An 18,765-nucleotide genomic window follows, 5' to 3' on the forward strand; every position below is an offset into this window, starting at 1 on the left:
TTTTAAGACATTATAGTGATACTAATCATTTTATTAATTTGTACCAAAGAAAAGCATATTTTTGATTCTGCAACAAAGAATCTTTTATCCAAAAAAATCTTTTCATTATGATGACTCATCATTCAACTATGTCTGCATTTTCAGTAATAAGAAACCGGCAGTCTGCCAATCTCCCTGAAGTCATTAGTAGTTGCAAGTGGAGTTGAGTTAATTGCAGTTTTTGAAATCTGAATTTCAGTCGTCTTAAAAATTAAACCAGATTTTTACAAAGATCATTCATTCTCCTCAAGCACACAAATCCCCCATTTCCTCCATTCATTTACTTGGAAAGAATTGTGAGCACAAATATAAGTTCCAATTAATTTGCACTTGCTGATTTTTTTTGTTTGTTTTAGATTCTTAATATTTTAAATAATTTAAACCATGCTTTGACATCAATTAGCATAGAATTGTCTTTCACCTTAAGAGTGGAAATAACATTTTATTTGCTGTGTCTAACTTTTTATGTGAAGTTCAGGGTTTGTTCCCTTATGCTTCTACCCATGCTGTGGATTCCTACCCAGTGTAATTCTCATGTGAGCTCTCTAAAGCAGTACTAGTTGTGGGCTGCTCTCCACAGATCTGCCACACAAGATTTTCTTATTCTCCTAACTGACTATAATCTCCTGGTACCAGTATGTCTCTTTCTTTAGCTATTACCTTCTATGCTCACTGTATCAGTAGCAGAGCTTGGTGGGGTTTAGGACAAAATGTAAATCAATAAATAATGAGAATGTGAGAAAGGTAATACAATAATCATATAATTTGGGCAACACAAATTGGTAAGAGAGAGGAGATATTTCTGGACAATGCATAGAGTTACCAATCAAAGAATAGATTATGTTAAATTTGGTGTTATTACAGTTAAATTTGGTATTATTGTGTTGGCCAAGTGGTTAAGGTATCAGTCTAGTGATCTGAAGGTCTCTAGTTCGAGCCTCAGCTGATGCAGTGTGTTGTGTCCTTGAGCAAGGCACTTAACCACACATTGCTCTGCAACAACACCGGTGCCAGGCTGTATTGGCCCTAGTGCCCTTCCCTTGGACAACATCAGTGGCATGGAGAGGGGAGACTTGCAGCATGGGCAACTGCCGGTCTTCTATATAACCTTGCTCAGGCCTGCGCCCTGGAAACCTTCCAAGGTGCAGATCCATGGTCTCACGAGACTAACGGATGTTTATGTTACAGTTAATGATCTCATACTAGGAAGTGATCATAGCATTGTAGATTTTTGAGTGTAAATTTGTCTCAGACCACTGTTATGTCCTAAACTTAGATTGTGATGACAGAATCACAAAATTGGCTGCATTGGACTGGGAAAATAAATCAGCAGTGTCAGCCATTTAGGGAGATATTTCAAACGTCTTTGCAAGGTTTATTCCAATAAGAATGGCCACATGTACTGCCTGTAATCTTGATGTCTTTGTAGTCAATTAACTAAACATGAGAATATTTTATTGCAAAGTAAAAGTGTCTAGCCATCATTGAGAGTCCTTTCTGTTTAAGGATAACACTTATTTGGATTAAAACTCCCATACTTCATTTGCTGTAAAGTATTCACATTCTTTGTTTTTGTCTACTCTGTTTCCTGACCTTTTAAAAGCTACTCGTGACAATGGTACCATTTAGTAACAATCCCACTCACTCAGATTTAAATGCATAAATCTTGAAAGAGGAAAGACAACATTGTCCATAAACCATGAAAAGTTAGTTGGCACTTAGTATTACAAAGAAGAGTAGGGGAAGGCTTGTTCATTGGCTTTTATTACAGGAGATAGATCTTTATATCCAAAAGTCTGGAAATAAGAGAACAAGGTGGGACAATGGTAATTTATCTTTCTTTTTGACTGTAATCTGTTTAATTGATTTTTAGCAATATAGTCTGCATTTGTCAAGGCCTATACTTGATAATTTTTTTCAAAATTGTTGTCTTTAATGAACCTCAAGTGCTGTTGGTTATCTAAACTAATGAGACCCTCCGCTGGTTGGGGCCAACTATGGATGTTGCGTCCCAGCTGTCTACACGATATTCAAGCCAGACAGTGCAATATGGAAAGCAAGCTATTTTATCTAAACTGCATGTCTTATTTCAGTGGTTTCAAATGTTACATTGCTAAATTGTACCTATTGCAGTATCCTATGTCTTTCAGAAGACTAGAGACATATTCTGAATGTCAAAAGCAAGAAATATTAATGGGCTTTATCACCAGACTGATTGAATGAACAGATTTTATTTGTGTTTTTGTGCATGATAGTACCCAAGCCATTCAAAATATTAGTGATATCAGAAACTGATTTCTTACAATGTTAACCAAAATACTGTGGTTGTATATGTACAAACGTTTGTATTTGTGTTACAACTTTGATTATAGAATGGTGGGAGCTTTGAGAAAGGAACCTTCTCTGGATTATTTATTTCAATCAGATGACTGATTCGTACCTTGGCCTCATGGTCAAATGGAATTGAAGTACTTATCAATTATTTAGTTGGATGACTGATTTCCTTGTGCATCACTGTAAATGCTGGATCTGCTTCAAATGGTTCAGCATTTACAAAATGAACTTTTGAAAATGAACTGAAAACAGCTGGGGTCCAATCCAATCATCATACAAATAAGGAATAATTTCCTTTCCATTATATTTTAGACTCATTTGGACAAAGGCCAATGTTCAGGTGTCCTTACTAGTCAATTAGTAGGATTTTTAAACTACTCCATGTTTCTCAGTTTCTTCGGACTTGGACTTAACTGCCTTTGATATACAGTCCTAAATTGAACTATAACTTTTGCCCATTCAGTTAATTCATGCCAACAGAAGGCATAAGATGGTAGCTGATGGAGCGTATTGTGATTGGAAGTTGATGATCAGTGGTGTTCTGGGATGTCTGCACTTTGTGATTTTATAAATGACTTGGCTGAGGAGGTGAAAGGATGGATTAGTAATTTTGCAGATGACACAAAAGTTGGTGGTGTTGTAGTTAGTATAGAAGGTTACCATAGGTTAGAATGAGACATTGACAGGATGCAGTACTGGGCTGAGGAGTGGCAGATGGAGTTCAATCTGGAAAAGTTGTGAAGTGATTCACTTTTGGAAGTCGAACTTGAAGGCAGAATAAAGGGTAAATAGCAAGGTTTTTAACATTGTGAATGGACAGAGGTATCTTGGGATCCACATCCAAAGATCCCTCAACATTGCTGCACAAGTTGATAAGGTGGTTAAGAAAGTGTATGCTGCATTGGGCTTTATTAGTCAGGGCATTGAGTTCAAGAGTTGCAAAGTAATGTTGTGGCTCTGTAAAATTGGTTAGAAAATACTTGGAGTACTGTTTCAATTCTGGTTGCCTCATTATATGAAGGATGTGGAAGATGTAGGGATGATGCAGTGGAGATTTATCAGGATTCTGCCTGGATTAAGGTATGTCGTTTGAGGATAGGCTGAGTGAGTTTAAAAGGAGGATGAGAGGTGACTTTATAAGAACTGTACAAGATAAAAAGGCTTGGATGGAATGGACAGTTGAGACTTTTTTCCCCAGGGTGGAAATAGCTTCTACAAGGTGGGGGGGATAACTTTAAGGCGTTTGGTAGAAAGTATGGGGGGGGGGGGGATGTCAGAGGTATTTTTTTTAAACATGGAGAGTGGTAGGTGAATGGATTGCCCTGCCAGGGGTGGTGGTGGAGGCAGATACATTGGGGATATTTAAGAGACGTGGAGATGTGGGTGAAAGAAAAATGAAAGGCTATAGGGGAGGAAAGGGTTAGATGGATCTTGGAGTATGTTGAAGGGTTGCATAACATTGTGGGCTGAAGACCCTGTACTGTGCTGTATTGTTCTATGTTCTGTTTGTCTGTCCTTTCATCCATGCCTCTGAACTTAACTAAAAGGTTCCAAAATTGTAAGGGAAACATTTACACCAACAAGCATAATGCACTTCTCTGACAATGTGGCTAAAAATACCAATTAATAATTTAGGAGAAAGAGCCAAAAAAATGCATGCGAAAAAATAAAGAATTATTAGAAATGGCAAAATCATAGCATCATACAGATAGCTCAAAATAAAAATCAAGCTCATAAATCATTCAGATAATCTAGAAAATGTATGGAGAAGGAGAGAAGGAATTCTGTTGCTATGTTTAGTTCTTTTTATCCTTTGTTTTCAGTTGCTGTAAATCAGCTCCTATAAACTGTGCAACATGGAGCAGAATTAATTAGCAAAAAATATTAACTTTTAGTATCTTTGGTAATAATTCGAAGTCAGGAATACCTTTTTCTCTTTCAATATTTGTTGTTAATTTTGTCATTTTGTTGCTGAGTTTGCCATTTATATTGTTTGTATTGTTTCCTCACGGTTGAAAGAATGTAGTTAGTGGTTTGAACTTCTGACATTTGTGCTAACTGTTCATAGGTTAAAGTGGCACTGTTGTAAAATTTCCCATGCGGTCTAAACCTGCAAAATAATATAGCAAACTTAGTGTCACTGCCCAAAATTAGTTCATAAGTAGAGAAATTTACCCTTGTGTATAAGCAGGTTATATATTCTAGTCTTGAAATTCAAACTTGCGGAATTGGATATTTCAGTGATCCATGACTGAAACTGTATTTTTCCTGAAGAGGAATATAATGAGAACCATTTCCTGGGCATTCTGCATCAATAAAGAAATTCGATCTGTTACCACCCGGTGGGGGTCGTGCTTGTATGTTTCATCAAATAATGTTATGTCATTATTCATAAATTGGGGAAATACTGATGTTAATAAGGTAACAATTAAAGCAAAGCATTGTGTAGATCCTTGAAGTTTGAAACAGAGTTGCAAATGCTGGAAATGCTCACATAACATTTGCAAAGAGAGAACAGCTGTTCTAGTCTGTAACCTGAAAATATTAACTAATTACTTTCTCCCAAAGGTGTTGTCTTACCTGTTGAGTTTTCATAGCATTTCATGTTTTTATTTTAATTTATGATTTGTTTCTGATATTTGCAGTTCCAGGCCTGTGACTTCATGTGCTGCGCAATGTAGTGCCTGTAAATGAATATACAATATCTAAGTTTCTTTTATTTGGTCAAAGCTCCCTCCATCGTCCTATTAAAGTATTAAATCTTGTAATAACTAAGAAGTGCTGTAAGCAATTTGATCTGTATTTTATATATATTACATATTGTAGAGGCTAAGAAATAGTGCACAGGGTTGACAGCAGTTAAGTAAAAGCAGTGTAATCATGGCCCAGCCCTCATCTCATCAGCTCCCAGTTCCCATGTACTGTGAAATTGCTGCTTCTGATTTTGATATGCAATATAGAATTGATACCCTTTCAAAAGTCCAGTTAAGGTAATTGATATGAGTTTACTCATATTTAATATTTTTACAGAATCTATTCATTTCCATTGATTTCCAAATAATAGTTCTCACTCATCTATCTTATCTTGTATTGTTCTGAATCAAAGTCAAGATCACCCTTACTTCCAAAAACATTGTTTCAGGAGCCTTGGAGGCTATCTTCGCTGATACAATTGACAGATGGCTCTTCACTGGTTACTGTTACATTACGATCCAAATCTTTTAGCTCAGTGGAAGTGGAGAACTTTGAGGGTCTTTCTGCTATTTAATGTGACTTTTGCATTCACACTTGAATGTGCATTTGGCCGCTTTGAAATGCTCTCAAAAGTGTAGGCAATCATAGCGGGAAGGCACTCATTCTCCTACAGGCCCCTCCCCGATATTTTCCTGCAAAAGCTTACACTTCAGGAACCTTTTTCTGATTCATGCACTGGGTATATTGAGCTGTACATTTTAAGGGCTATTCCCTGAGATCAGAACTGTAAGAAAAGAGTGCTGTTAATGGTGGAAATTCAAGCCCTAACTTCCGGAAGGGCAATAACATTACACTGTTTTGGAACTAGTGAGTATCATGGTTTTGTTTAAATAAAAGCTTTTCAAATTGTTGGGAGAAATTGTCAATAAAGTTTTAACTTATGAAACAATGTATAGCTAAACATCTTGGCTTACCAATCTTATAATTGTGTATCAGATATATAATTAATTTGTATTTTCCTTTTTGATATGTCCTAGGTGTTTTTTAGAGCAGGAACTCTTGTTAAATTGGAAGAACAAAGGGATGAACAGACCAGAAGGAATATCACTCTTTTTCAGGCAGCTTGTAGAGGATACCTTGCACGGCAGTATTTCAAGAAGAGAAAGGTAGAAAGTCAACAACAGCTTCAGAAACCAAATATGAAATGAACAAACTTTTATTTGTATTCATTTGGTCCAGATTGTAATGAGGTTGCAAAAAGTTTTTTTCTTTAAATCAATCTAAAGTTTATGCCCATCAAATGATTAATGCTCATTTAATATATTTCTTTTCAGATTCAAGATCTAGCTATTCGTTGCATCCAGAAAAACATTAAAAAAAACAAAGGAGTAAAGAACTGGCCGTGGTGGAAACTATTCACTACAGTTCGGCCATTAATTGAGGTTCAATTAACAGAAGAGCAAATAAGAGGCAAAGATGTAAGCATTTTAAATTGTTTCAAATTTTCACATTATATTTTTGCTAACCCATACATGAAGTGTGTTTGAGCGTACACACACATTGCTTTTTTTACTCTTCCTCCACTTGTCTTTGAATGTAATGGGAATCAGAATCAGGTTTAATATCATCCGGCATTTGTCCATTCAGAAATTGGATGGCAGAAGGGAAGAAGTTGCTCCTGAATCATTGAGTGTGTGTCTTCCTGATGGTATCAATGAGAAGAGGGCATGGCCTGGGTGTTGGGGGACCTTGATGAGATGGACGCCACATTTCTGAGGCACTGTTTCTTGAAGATGTCCTGGACACGGAGGAGGCTGGTGCCCATGATAGAGCTGGCTAAGTTTAAAACACTCTGCAGCTAACTTTGGTCCTGTACAGTAGTTCCTTCCCCACCTCCTCAATGCCCATACCAGTCGGTGATGCAGCCATTTAGAATGCTCTCCACGGTGCATCTGTAGAAATTTGTGAGTTGATTTTGGTGACATACCAAGTCTCCTCAAACTCCCTAATGAAATAGAGCCACTGTCTTGTCTGCTTTATAGCTGCACAATATCTTGGGTCCATGTTAGGTCCTCAGAGATATTGACACCCAGGAACTTGAAGTTGCTCACTCTCCCTACTTCTGATCCCTCTTTTTGAGGACCGGTGTGTGTTCCCTCACCTAACTCTTTCTGAAGTCCATAATCAGTTCTTTGTCTTACTGATGTTGAGTGCAATGTTGTTGCTGCGACATTGTTACTGGTATATCTCGCTTCTGTGTGCCCTTTCGTTACAAGCAAGTTTCTTATCTGTGGGCCACAAAACTAATGAAACAGTATGGATTGAATGCCCTTACAGTGGAACTAAATGGGGATCCAATGTCATACTGACAATCAAAATTGATCAGCTATTCACTGAGAGGGGAAAAGTGAAAATTCTAATTTTAATAAAATGTGTGCAGTCAAATTTGATGTTACAGTTCTTATTGCCATTTTCCTCATGGCAATAGATTCAGAACAAAATTTATTGAAAAAGTTATACTTATTCAGTGTGGTTGTTAAAATTAACTTACTGCCTGAAAACAGGACAACTTTTTCAAAACTTTTCTAAAATTTATTTTTAAAGCTCAGGTGTTCTAAAGAATGTTGCCTATGTTTTGTTATTCAGCTGCATGAATTCTTACTGTTAAATATGTTGTCTACTAAATTAGGAGGAGATTCAGCAGCTACGCAGCAAAATAGAACGGGTTGAAAAGGAACGCAATGAACTACGGCTAACAAATGATCGTCTAGAAAGCAGGGTAAGGTTATACTTCAGCATTCTTTTGTATATCTGGTTGTGGCAGTTTGTGAAATAATCATTATTTCACAATTGTTAGCCTAATTTACTTGATGCAATACATCAAATCATAAGTGAAATTAAATGTTAAAGCTTTCTAACCACTATGTTGGGTTTAAAGAATTAAAGAGGTGTTAATTCATTTTAATGAATTAAATGGATCATTGTGATAATCAGTGATGGAAGACTGCTTAAAATTAGCTGAAAACCAATTCAGTATAGATCAAAACAAGGTTTTTTGAAGCATCATGCAAGATATTAAAACTATTTATTGCTCCAGTAAGTGGATTTATGTTCAAAATTGACTCGACTTTTGAATGTGAAACAATTCAAAGCTGCAAAAATATATGGAGAGTTGTTTATCATCCATATCAATGATCTAGATGATAATGTGGTTAACTGGATCAGCAAATTTGCAGATGACACAAAGATTGAGGGTGTAGTATACAGCGCGGGAGGCAATCGTGGCTTGCAGTGGGGTCTGAACTAGCTGGAAAAAAAGAGCTGAAAAATGGCATATGGAATTTAATGCAGACAAGTGCAAGGTGTTGCACTTCGGTCCGACCAACCAGGTTATGTCTAACACAGTGAATGGTAGGGCACTGAAGAAACCAGTGGAACAAAAGGGATCTGGGAATACAAGTCCATAATTTATTGAAAGTGACATCATAGATGGATAGGGCTGTTAAGAAAGCTTTTGGCACGTTGGTCTTCATAAATCAAAGTATTGAAAACAGGAGATTGAATGTTTTGTTGAAGTTGCATAAGACGTTGGTGAGGCCTAACTTGGAGTATTGTGTGCACTTTTGGTCACCTACCTACAGGAAAGATATAAATGAGGTTGAAAGAGTACAGAAAAAATATACAAGGATGTTGCTGGGTCTGGAGGACCTAAGTTATAAGGAAAGAGAGAATAAGTTAGGAATTTATTTCTTGGAATGCAGAAGAACTAGGCGTCATGGTTTAATGGTGAAAGGTGAAAAGTTTAAGGGGACCATGAAGGGAAACTTCTTCACACAAGGTTTGTGAGAGTGTGGAACAAGCTGCCAGCACAAACTCGCAAGTGCGAACTTGATTTCAATGTTTGAGAAGTTTGGATAGGTACATCGATGATAGGAGTATGGAGGGCTATAGGTCTGGTGCAGGTCAGTGGGATTAGATAGTTTAAATGGTTTGGCACATACTAGATGGGCTAAATGGCCTGTTTCTGTGCAGTACTTCTGTGATTCTATGACTCTAAATTTGCTAGAGTGTTTGATGACATACCAAATCTTCTCATGAAGTAGAGCCATTAGCATGCCTTCTTCATGATTGCATTGATCCAGGATAGATCCTCTTAAGATGTTGAAAAATGTCCTCCTTTCTCGTTCACATAATCTTGATTGAGCTGAAACTAGCTTGACATTTTCTGATTTATAATTTGAAATGTTAATTTGCTGCGTATTTAGTATTTGGTGTTCGGAATAAGACAATTTTAAGCATAGAATACTGATTCCTTACCTTCTAATTCATATTGATAATTTACAATAATATTTATTGCTACAAATAAATACTAATATAGACAATGGTTTTGATTGTTTGATTTCAATAATAGCTTGGAGAACTGACGTCAGAATTAACAGATGAGAGAAATACTGGCGAATCAACATCTCAGCTTCTCGAGACAGAAACAGCGGACAGACTTCGGTTGGAGAAGGAAATGAAAGAGCTACAGGTGAATTAAGAATTATTTTTCCCCTTTAAATTTTGGCAGCTTTTGCAGTGTAAATTTTTGAGTAGCACAATTGGGTGGGGGGTGGGGGAAGTATCCAATTCTTTCAGTGAGGTTTATAGATTTGTTAGTTGTGGTGCCAGTATTTAACTTCCAGCATGCATTTCAGTAGTTTATTCTTTTTCTTCTTGTCCTGGGAATTTGAGAATAAAATCTTCCATTTAAAGACCTCTTTGAATATAATTGGGTATCTCAAGGTATACATAAAACACCAAGCTTCCTAAATAAGTTTGGGTATTCAAATATTGAGTCAATGGACTTGACTTTAGGAAATATCTTAAGGAAGGCAGACACCTGGAGAAGTGAAGAAACTTTGTGGGGGAATTACTAAGGTAAAGTCAATGTAACTGAAGATTCAGCTACCAATGGTGGTGCAATTAAAACTGGGGATATGTAAGCTGCCAAAACTGGATACATGTAAAGACTTTGGAAATTCGCTGGCCTGTGAGAGAATCAGAACCAGGTTTAATATCACTGCCAAATGTTGTGAAATGTGTTGTTTCTTGGCAGCAGTACATTGCAATATATAATAATGAAAACTATAAATTGCGATAAGAAGTACATATGAGATGTAAAAAATACTGAAGTATTGTTCATGGGTTCATTGTCCATTCAGAAATCTGATGGCAGAGGGGAAGAAGCTGTTCCTGAAATTGTGTGTGTGTGTGTGTGTGTGTGTGTTTTTGTCAGGCTCCTGTACCACCTCCTTTATAGTAGCAATGAGAAGAGGGCATGTCTTGGGTGATGGATGCCACCTTTTTGAGGGTCTCCTGGATCCTGGGGAGGCTAGTGCCCAAGGTGGAGCTGGCTGTGTTTATAACCTTTTTACAGTTTTTTTTTATCTTGTGCAGTGGTCTCTCCATCCCAGACAGTGATGCAACCTGTTAGAATGTTCTCTATGCATATCTGTAAAAATTCTTTGGAGACATACCAAACTCCTCAAACTCTTAATGAAATAGAGCCACTGTCTTGCTGCCTTTGTAATTGCATCAATATGTTGGGCCGAGGATAGATCCTCAGAGATGTTGACACATAGGAACTTGAAACTGCTCACCCTTTCCACTTCTGGTCCCTCGATGGGGACTGGTGTTCCCTCATCTTACCCTTCCTAAAGTACACAATCAATGTCTTGATTGTGATTAGGTATAGAAAGGGGAAAAAGTTATGGTTGGATTTGAAAGCCAGAATGAATGTTATTTTCATATTGGAAACTTGTATAGATCAAGAGCAACATAGATGATGGGTGAGAGTGACTGTGCAAGATTTGAGCAACAGAGTGTGAGTAGGAGAACGTTAGAGTAATCACAAAAACAGGAAAATGAGTGCCTGCAGCAGTTGTGCCAAGGACGAAAGAGCTATGTTACAGAAAGGCAAATAGGCAGTCTTGGAGTCGAATAAAAACAGAAAATGTGGGAAATACTCAACATCAGGTAGCACCTGTGGTAGAAACAGAGCTTATGTTTCGGGTCAAAAATCCTTCATCCCTTTGTGAAGTGGAAAGTTGATGAGAATCTCATATCTGAGTCAGGAAGGACAATAATAATTTCTTTAATTTAGGACTTTATCAAAAATATGTATTTATGTAAGTTTGTGAAGTAATCTCAGTTATCTGATGCATTATATAGATTTTGAGAACTGGTAATTTTTGAAGTATCATTTGGTTTAGGCTAAATGTGATGGAATGAAGAAACAAATGGATGCAATGGAAATGGAAGTGATGGAAGCTCGGCTTATCAAAGCAGCAGATTTAAATGGAGACTTGGATGATGATGAGTCTGGTTAGTGGTTCATTTTCTTTGTTTGAGCATGTTAGACATTATTCTTTTAAAGCCAGGAGCCAACATACTTGGATGTTAAAATATAATTTCCACCATTACATTACCTAGGTACTCAAGAATGAAAATGGATGCATTGCAAATTTTATTTTCACATGTTTACGTTCCTCTGCATATCATGAATTTTGAATTTATGAATCCATTCAAAAGCCTTCAAAATTTGAAAGCTGAAATGCAAATCTAAGTTCTCTAGTAGCTTTTTTCTTATTGAAGTAGTGATTTCGCTTAAAAATGCCTCCGTATTTGCATAATGCTAAATTTTGTTGATGACATGTTGGATGATATTTACATATATGTAAATTAAAATGGTAAACCTTGCACTGTTAGCATATTACTTGTATTTCCTTCCCATAGGTGGAGAATGGAGAATGAAATATGAGCGTGCAGTAAGAGAGATAGATTTCACCAAAAAACGACTGCATCAGGAATTTGAGGACAAACTGGAGGTTGAATTACAGAGCAAGAGGCAAATAGAACGAAAAGTGAGAAGTGATTATTAATTCCTTAAGTAAATATTTCCACAAACTTATAAGATGGATATTAAAGCTTAGAAGTTATGCAGCACCTTGGAGCACTGACACTCAGTGCCTTTGATAAATTCAGCAACTGGTTTCCTTCCTTCCCCTTGCTTGTATGCCTCTTAAAATTTTGTCTCAAAGGAAACTGTATTTATTATTTTCAGTATGATTCTTTTATATGCGAGTGAATCTTGTGGGCTCCATCTGTTAATTTCAAAGGAAATGAGTTGCTTACCGATGTGAACAGAAGTTCCTGGCTCGTGTTTATGCTGTGAAGCTAAAATTTAATGAGTAAAGATGAGCACTATGAGTCCGGGAATGGAACCTAGTGTTGCTGGGAATCTCTGGCATTATGCTGAAGAATTGAATTTCAGTTTGTGTTTAGGGTCTGATTTAAGATGGTGCTAGCAATACATGGTGACATTTTGCAGGCAGCTCGTGAAACTTCTAGATATCAGTAGATGTATGTACACAACAGTTGCCTGTGTGTGGTTTTTTTATTAACTGCACTGAATTTACTGTGAATGCCCACAAGAAAATAAATCTCTGCAAGAAAATGTAATATCAAAATACATATACTGTATGTTGCCATCTCAGTAAATGGTGACATATATTGTATGTACTTAGATAATAAATTTACTTTGAACTTTGTGCAAGATCTAAGGCTCCAGGAGATTCTATGCCTGTAGGCTAGGAGATAAGAAGGGAGTATATTATTATATTTGTTTATTAATCTTGATATAATACTTACTATGTGTATTAGTCATTAAGTTTGTTTTAATTGTTTTATTTTGGCTTTAATTGTTTTGTGATGTCTTTAAATGTCAGAGACCTTTTAAAAAAACTTGCAGTTTTGACAAGAGTCAAAGGTGAATCTCAGTGCTTGTCAGGTACATTCTAGGAGTGAGTCATAGGGTAGGCCTCTCAAGGCCTTGTTGTCTTCCAAACATTTGTGTTCAATTTGAAGGCTAATGAGATTGTCCAATCACAAATGCTTGAGGTAAGTGAGTATGCCAAGAGAAAGACAAATGATTCAGGGCAGTAGACAATCTCCAGAGCCTACTCATAATTTTCCTATCCACTATTTAAAACAGTTCTGTTCATTTGCAAAGTGTTTCTTGTTAATATAGAAAAGTGAATTGTGCATAAGTGGGAGAACTGACAAAGCTTCCATTTGCAATTCACAGACTCTAAATAATTTATTACACTGCAATATCTTCCTACAAGTGTTCTCTTCCCAAATGTTTTAAAAGTGAATGTTAACTCTTGTTTTGCTGAATTAATAGCTGCACTGTACTGCAACCAATCATTCAACTTAGTTAACAACATAAATTACGTATTGGAAATATAGTTAACAATTCTTCACTATGGCAGTTCAGAACATTAGCAAAATAACTTCTTGAGATTATTTCACTCTGCAGATTTCTTTTATAGTCCACTTGGTACATGGAGTTTCAAGTCCAATTTCTTATCCATCAATGAAACCTTTTGCTTCTACCTCAGTAACAAAGCTTACAGTATCTCCATCTATCCTGAATGAAACTCTTAAATACATAGAGCATTTAGGTCTCCATTGGTTGGCTTAATAAACAATACAGATGCAGTTAATCTATCAGGAACAGCTTCTTTTCAACTGTGATAAGACTGCTGAACGGATCCTGACCCGGATCTGGGCTGTACCCTCCAAATATCTGGACCTGCCTCTCGGTTTTTTTGTACTACCTTACTTTCCACTTTTCTATTATCTATTTATGATTTATAATTTAACTTTTTAATATGTACTAATTTTTACTATTTTTATTATTTTTAGTATTTAATATTTGTAATCCAGAGAGTGGGAAGCGCAGAATCAAATATCGCTGTGATGATTGTGCGTTCTAGTATCAATTGTTTGGCGACAATAAAGTATAAAGTATCATATTAAATTGCTTCTAAATAACCAGAGTAGCTTAATCAAATACTGTATACATAAATTTTATCTGGACATTCTTAAAGGCAGTTAGAAACCTGGTGCAGATTGAGAGACCAACGGTATTTTAAAACATCTAAAACTGTTTTCGGTATAAATATATTTAATGCTAATGATTTGCTGCTCCTATTTACTTTCATATCTTACTTAGTTAAATCAATATATTTAAAGTAATGCAAGTTTCTGTATCACTGACTATACAATGTGTGAATGGTATTCCAAAATTAGCAGCTGAAACTTCTGCAGCTTTTTAAAAATCAATATGAATGAAGTTTTAAACATGAGAGTCTGCAGAAGCTGGAAGTCCTGAGCAACATGCACAAAATGCTAGAGGAACTCAGCAGGACAGACAGCATCTATGGTAATGATTAAACAGTCAACTTTTTGAGCCAAGACCCTTCATCTGAACTAGAATGGAAAGGGAAAGATGCTAGAATAAGATTACAAGCTTGAAGATGATAGATGAAACTAGGTAGGGGGTGGGGGATGAAGTAAGAAGTTGGGAGGTAATAGTGGGAAAGGTAGAGCTGGAGAAGAAGGAATCTGATAGGAGAGGAGAGTGGACCATGGGAAAATGGGAAGGAGGAGATGCATCAGGGGAAGGTGAAAGGCAGGTGAGGAGAGGCAAGAGGAGGGCCAGAGTTGGGGAATTGAAGAAGAGGGATGGTGCAGGGAAAAAATTACCATAAGTTGAAGAAATGGATGACTGGAGGAGGTGGATTGCTTTGTTGAGAACCTTTGCTCCATCCACAAAAATCTTTCTCTACATTGGTGAAATCCAATGTAGATTGGGGAGCTATTTTGTTGAGCACCATTGCTCCATTTGCAAAAAGCAGGATTTTGCAGTTGCCAACCATTTAAATTTCCATTCCTATTTCCATTCTGACATATCGATCCATAGCTTCCTCTTCTGTCATGATAAAGCTACTCTCTGGTTGGAGGAGCAACACCTCATATTCTGTCTAGGTGGTCTCTAGGCTGATGGCATGAACATCGATTTCTCCAACTTCTGATAATTTTTCCCGTTTTCCCCATTCCACTTCTTCAGTTCTTCACTCTAGCTCCCCTTGTACCATCTCTCCTCACATGATTATCACCTCCCCCGTTAGCCCTCCTCCTTCCCTTTCTCCCATGATACTCTCTCCTTTTCTATCACATTTCTTCTTCTCTAGCCCTTTATCTTTTTCACCTACAACCTCCTAGCATCTTACTTTATCCCCTTTCCCCACTCAATTGGCTTCACCTGTTGCCTTCTAGCTTTTATTATGTTCCCTCACCCCCTCCTTATTCTGGCATCTTCCCCCCTTCCTCTCCAGTCCTGATGAAGGGTCTTGGCCTGAAATGCCGCCTGCTTATTCATTTCCATAAGTGCTGCATGACCTGCTGTGTTCCTCTAGTATTTTGTATGAACAAAGTCTTGAAGGCCCAAAATATTTTGAATAATTTGGTGGCACATGTACAAACATTAATATTTCATACTTGCTGTGGTGCTTTCAGGTTGCAGACTTGCAAGCTGATAATGAGGAAATGCAGCGTAGCATTCAACAACTGAAGAAAAAATCCCAGCGACTTACAGCGGAATTGCAAGATACAAAGCTTCACCTTGAGGGTCAACAAGGACGTAACCATGAATTAGAAAAGAAACAACGAAAGTGAGTAAATTCACAAACCTTAAATTGTGAGAACGTAATCTCCTTTATTTGCTTGCCATAGGCTGTTTGATCTCATATATCTTAATTTAAATCTACATGATTTATAAATGGTGATGAGTTGCTGGTAATGGTGTTCATGGGGCAGTAATACTGCATATTAAGCATTTGTGAAACAATGAAATAACCTTTCAGAATTGTGCAGTTTTACGATAATGTAATAGCTTTTCTAATTTGGAGTAGGAGCTGGCTATTCAATGTCATAAGCTAATTTTCACGAACATCATCCAGCAGTCTCTTTCCCTTGTTAGACAAAAAAAATTCAAATTGTATTGGCATTAAATGAGCTAAATCTACTGCTTCTTGTAGGAGATTTTTCATAGTTCTAACAGCTTCTGTGCAACAATTATCTGGTTAAAAATGTTGGACCTCATTTAGAATTGTTTAACATTCTTTCATTATCAGGAAACGAAATTCTCTTGATCAGCTCTATCATTTCACCCCTTTAATTTTTATTTTGCATGGAATACAATCCTCTGCCACCATCCAATCTTGATTCCATTTTGATAATTCTACAATTCCCTGTATTCAAGAATATACTGTATGTCTTTCCTGTGGTGCAGTGCCTAGAATAATGTACACACGTCATGTAGCAAGAACCAGAAGAACCTGAAATCATTTAAGTTGCATTCATAGATTGGAACATGAATTCACTTAAGTTAAATCTAAACATTATAGGGATTTTTTTATTTTTGCTATTGTTAAACTGAAAGAAATGGCAGCTCATAAGAATGATATGGGCAAGGTATTTCACATCACTGAGATGGTGAGGTTGACAGAGCAGTAGATTACAATCTGTACAAACACTCATGTTTGAAGCTAACTTTCAGATTAATTCATCAAGGAACAGCAGAAATGATGGGGGAAGACTGACGGATGGATATTTTGGAGATTGGGTAACAGTTAGCAATGAATGATTTGCTATATATAATATATTTGAAGTATAGATGTATTTTTGAAGTGGAATCAAATGAAAGAAGTCTTGGGGCTGGACATGGGAGGAGATATACTTGATGGTGTGAAAAGCTATGGAGACTAAAGAAAGATACCACTGGCAAATTAACCAGAAATATTATTTGTTTATTTCCTTTCAGAGGTGTTGGACTAGCAAAAACCTGATTTAGAAATACAATTCAGTAGATGTGAGAAAGGATGGTTAAAACCTTAGGAAACCTGAAAGTCCTGGAGATTTCGAGTGGTGGATTGGAAATTTGTATGGAAGAGGGGTCAAGGATAAGATTTTGAGTAGCAATTTTGTAAGGGAATTGGGATGACCATATATTAGCATTTGTGAACAGATCATTCTCATTCAGATTTTCTGGTGCATAAACTCAAGTAGAGTTGCAGCGGTGTGCATATTTTTAATATGATAATTTGAATATTACCTTAAAGGATACTAAGTACTTTTTAAAGTTTAATTCAGTGTATTAAATTGTGAGGCCATTTCAGCTTCCTACAAATCGAAGCGTAGACATTGTACTTGAATATTATGTGAGATATAAAATCCTTGGATTTTTTTCATTCATTTTGGGTATGTATGCATTGTTGCCAAGGTCAGTACTGATTGCCCTTGGAAGCTAGTGGTGTGCTAGTTTCTAGAACTATTGCATATTGTTATGGTAAGGGTAATTGTATTAGCTGATGCTACGTTGAGAGTTGTATGATGTTGAATCAATAGTGAAGAAGGGATAGCAATACATGTACAGATCATGATGAGAAGTGACATGATAATATTTAGGCGGTGGCTTTGTATCAATATCTGTGTAGTTAACAGTGTAGTGTTCAAAATAAAGTGTCTCACATCTAAGGAATTTTAAATGTATGGAAGAAAATTGATTTTATAACACCTTGGGAATTGTCTCGTGTAATAACTCATCACCAACTGTAATTTGCAATACTACTTTTTGTTCTAATTTTTTTTTAAACTTTCTTATTTCAGGTTTGACAGTGAGTTATTGCAAGCTCAAGATGAAGCTCAAAGAGAGAAGATTCAGAAAGAGAAACTGAGCAGAGAAAGAGATAGTTTTATAGCAGAGATATTCAGTCTAAAGCAACAGCTGGATGTATGTAACATCATAACCATAAGAAATCAAATTTGTTGGAGTTGAGCAGGATTTGAAAATAACATTGAATAGACCAGTGACATAAATCAAATCTTCTATAATGTTCCTTTTTCTCAATGCTTCTTGGATATGTTAATTGAATGTTTAAAGATGGGTCATTGCTTGTATAATGTATTGTTAATAGCTTTGCTATACTGTTTAACAAGACTTAAGCATCTGTAAATTTGTAGGTTTACCAGGCAACAGTGATCCTTGCTCTAATTGATTTGAAATCCAGGTTACCTAACATCTCAAGGCATAAAAAAAATACCACTAATGACTTATCTGCAAAATCCACCAAAATCAATGGAAGGACAATTGAATCAATGTAATTTACCTCTTATCAACCAACATTCTCAGGTTTGAAATAGAAGCTAGAAATACTTAGTCAGCTACATTGGGGCAGGGCACATTATTCAATCGTATAACACCAGACTCCTCAAATGGAAATGAGCTCTATTATAGGATGAACTTACCTGGAAGAAAGAGAAAAAGATGTGCTCTTGACCATTTTGAAAAAATGCCCCATTCCCACCAACTCCTGTGAATCTCTGATCCATGAGCAAAGAGGAGAAGTAGCATTTGTGATGGTATTAAGAATCTGAAGCTGATGGTGGGAATCACACAGAGACCCTGTGTAATTAGCAGTAGGAATAGATACCATCACAAACTGATATCAGCCATTACTATCCTCATTTACAGAAGTATTTGCCGTTTCTAAATTGGTCTCATTAGCTACCTCCAAGCCCACAAAAATGAAGCGGAAGTAATTTATCTTTGATACCAAGGCACTGCCTGCAAAGATTGCATTTATTATACTTTCTAATTGAACAAGTTTCCAAATGTTATAAAATTGAAATATGTAGCGCCTAAATTAAAGTTCTTTCCAGCAGAATCATACAAAGAAGGAAACCATTTAACAAATCATATCTGCACCAGCTCTTTGAAATAGCTATCTAATTTGCCACACTCCCCAT

The 18,765-nt window shown here is 36.5% G+C and overlaps 1 protein-coding gene across 14 annotated transcripts in view; it reads left to right on the forward strand.

Annotated features, from left to right (window-relative positions):
- myo18ab (myosin XVIIIA b) overlaps positions 1-18,765 on the forward strand; it is a 249,946-nt gene that overhangs the window by 168,155 nt on the left and 63,026 nt on the right. For all 14 annotated transcript variants that reach the window (XM_063031923.1, XM_063031926.1, XM_063031928.1 and 11 more), the window contains 8 exons: positions 6,105-6,233; positions 6,402-6,545; positions 7,757-7,846; positions 9,479-9,598; positions 11,322-11,433; positions 11,845-11,972; positions 15,475-15,629; positions 17,626-17,749. In XM_063031923.1, coding sequence (XP_062887993.1) covers positions 6,105-6,233; positions 6,402-6,545; positions 7,757-7,846; positions 9,479-9,598; positions 11,322-11,433; positions 11,845-11,972; positions 15,475-15,629; positions 17,626-17,749 — 1,002 coding nt within the window. The remainder of the gene's footprint in view (positions 1-6,104; positions 6,234-6,401; positions 6,546-7,756; positions 7,847-9,478; positions 9,599-11,321; positions 11,434-11,844; positions 11,973-15,474; positions 15,630-17,625; positions 17,750-18,765) is intronic.

The sequence above is a fragment of the Mobula hypostoma genome, chromosome 23, assembly GCF_963921235.1.
Source record: "Mobula hypostoma chromosome 23, sMobHyp1.1, whole genome shotgun sequence".
Lineage (NCBI taxonomy): Eukaryota > Metazoa > Chordata > Chondrichthyes > Myliobatiformes > Myliobatidae > Mobula > Mobula hypostoma.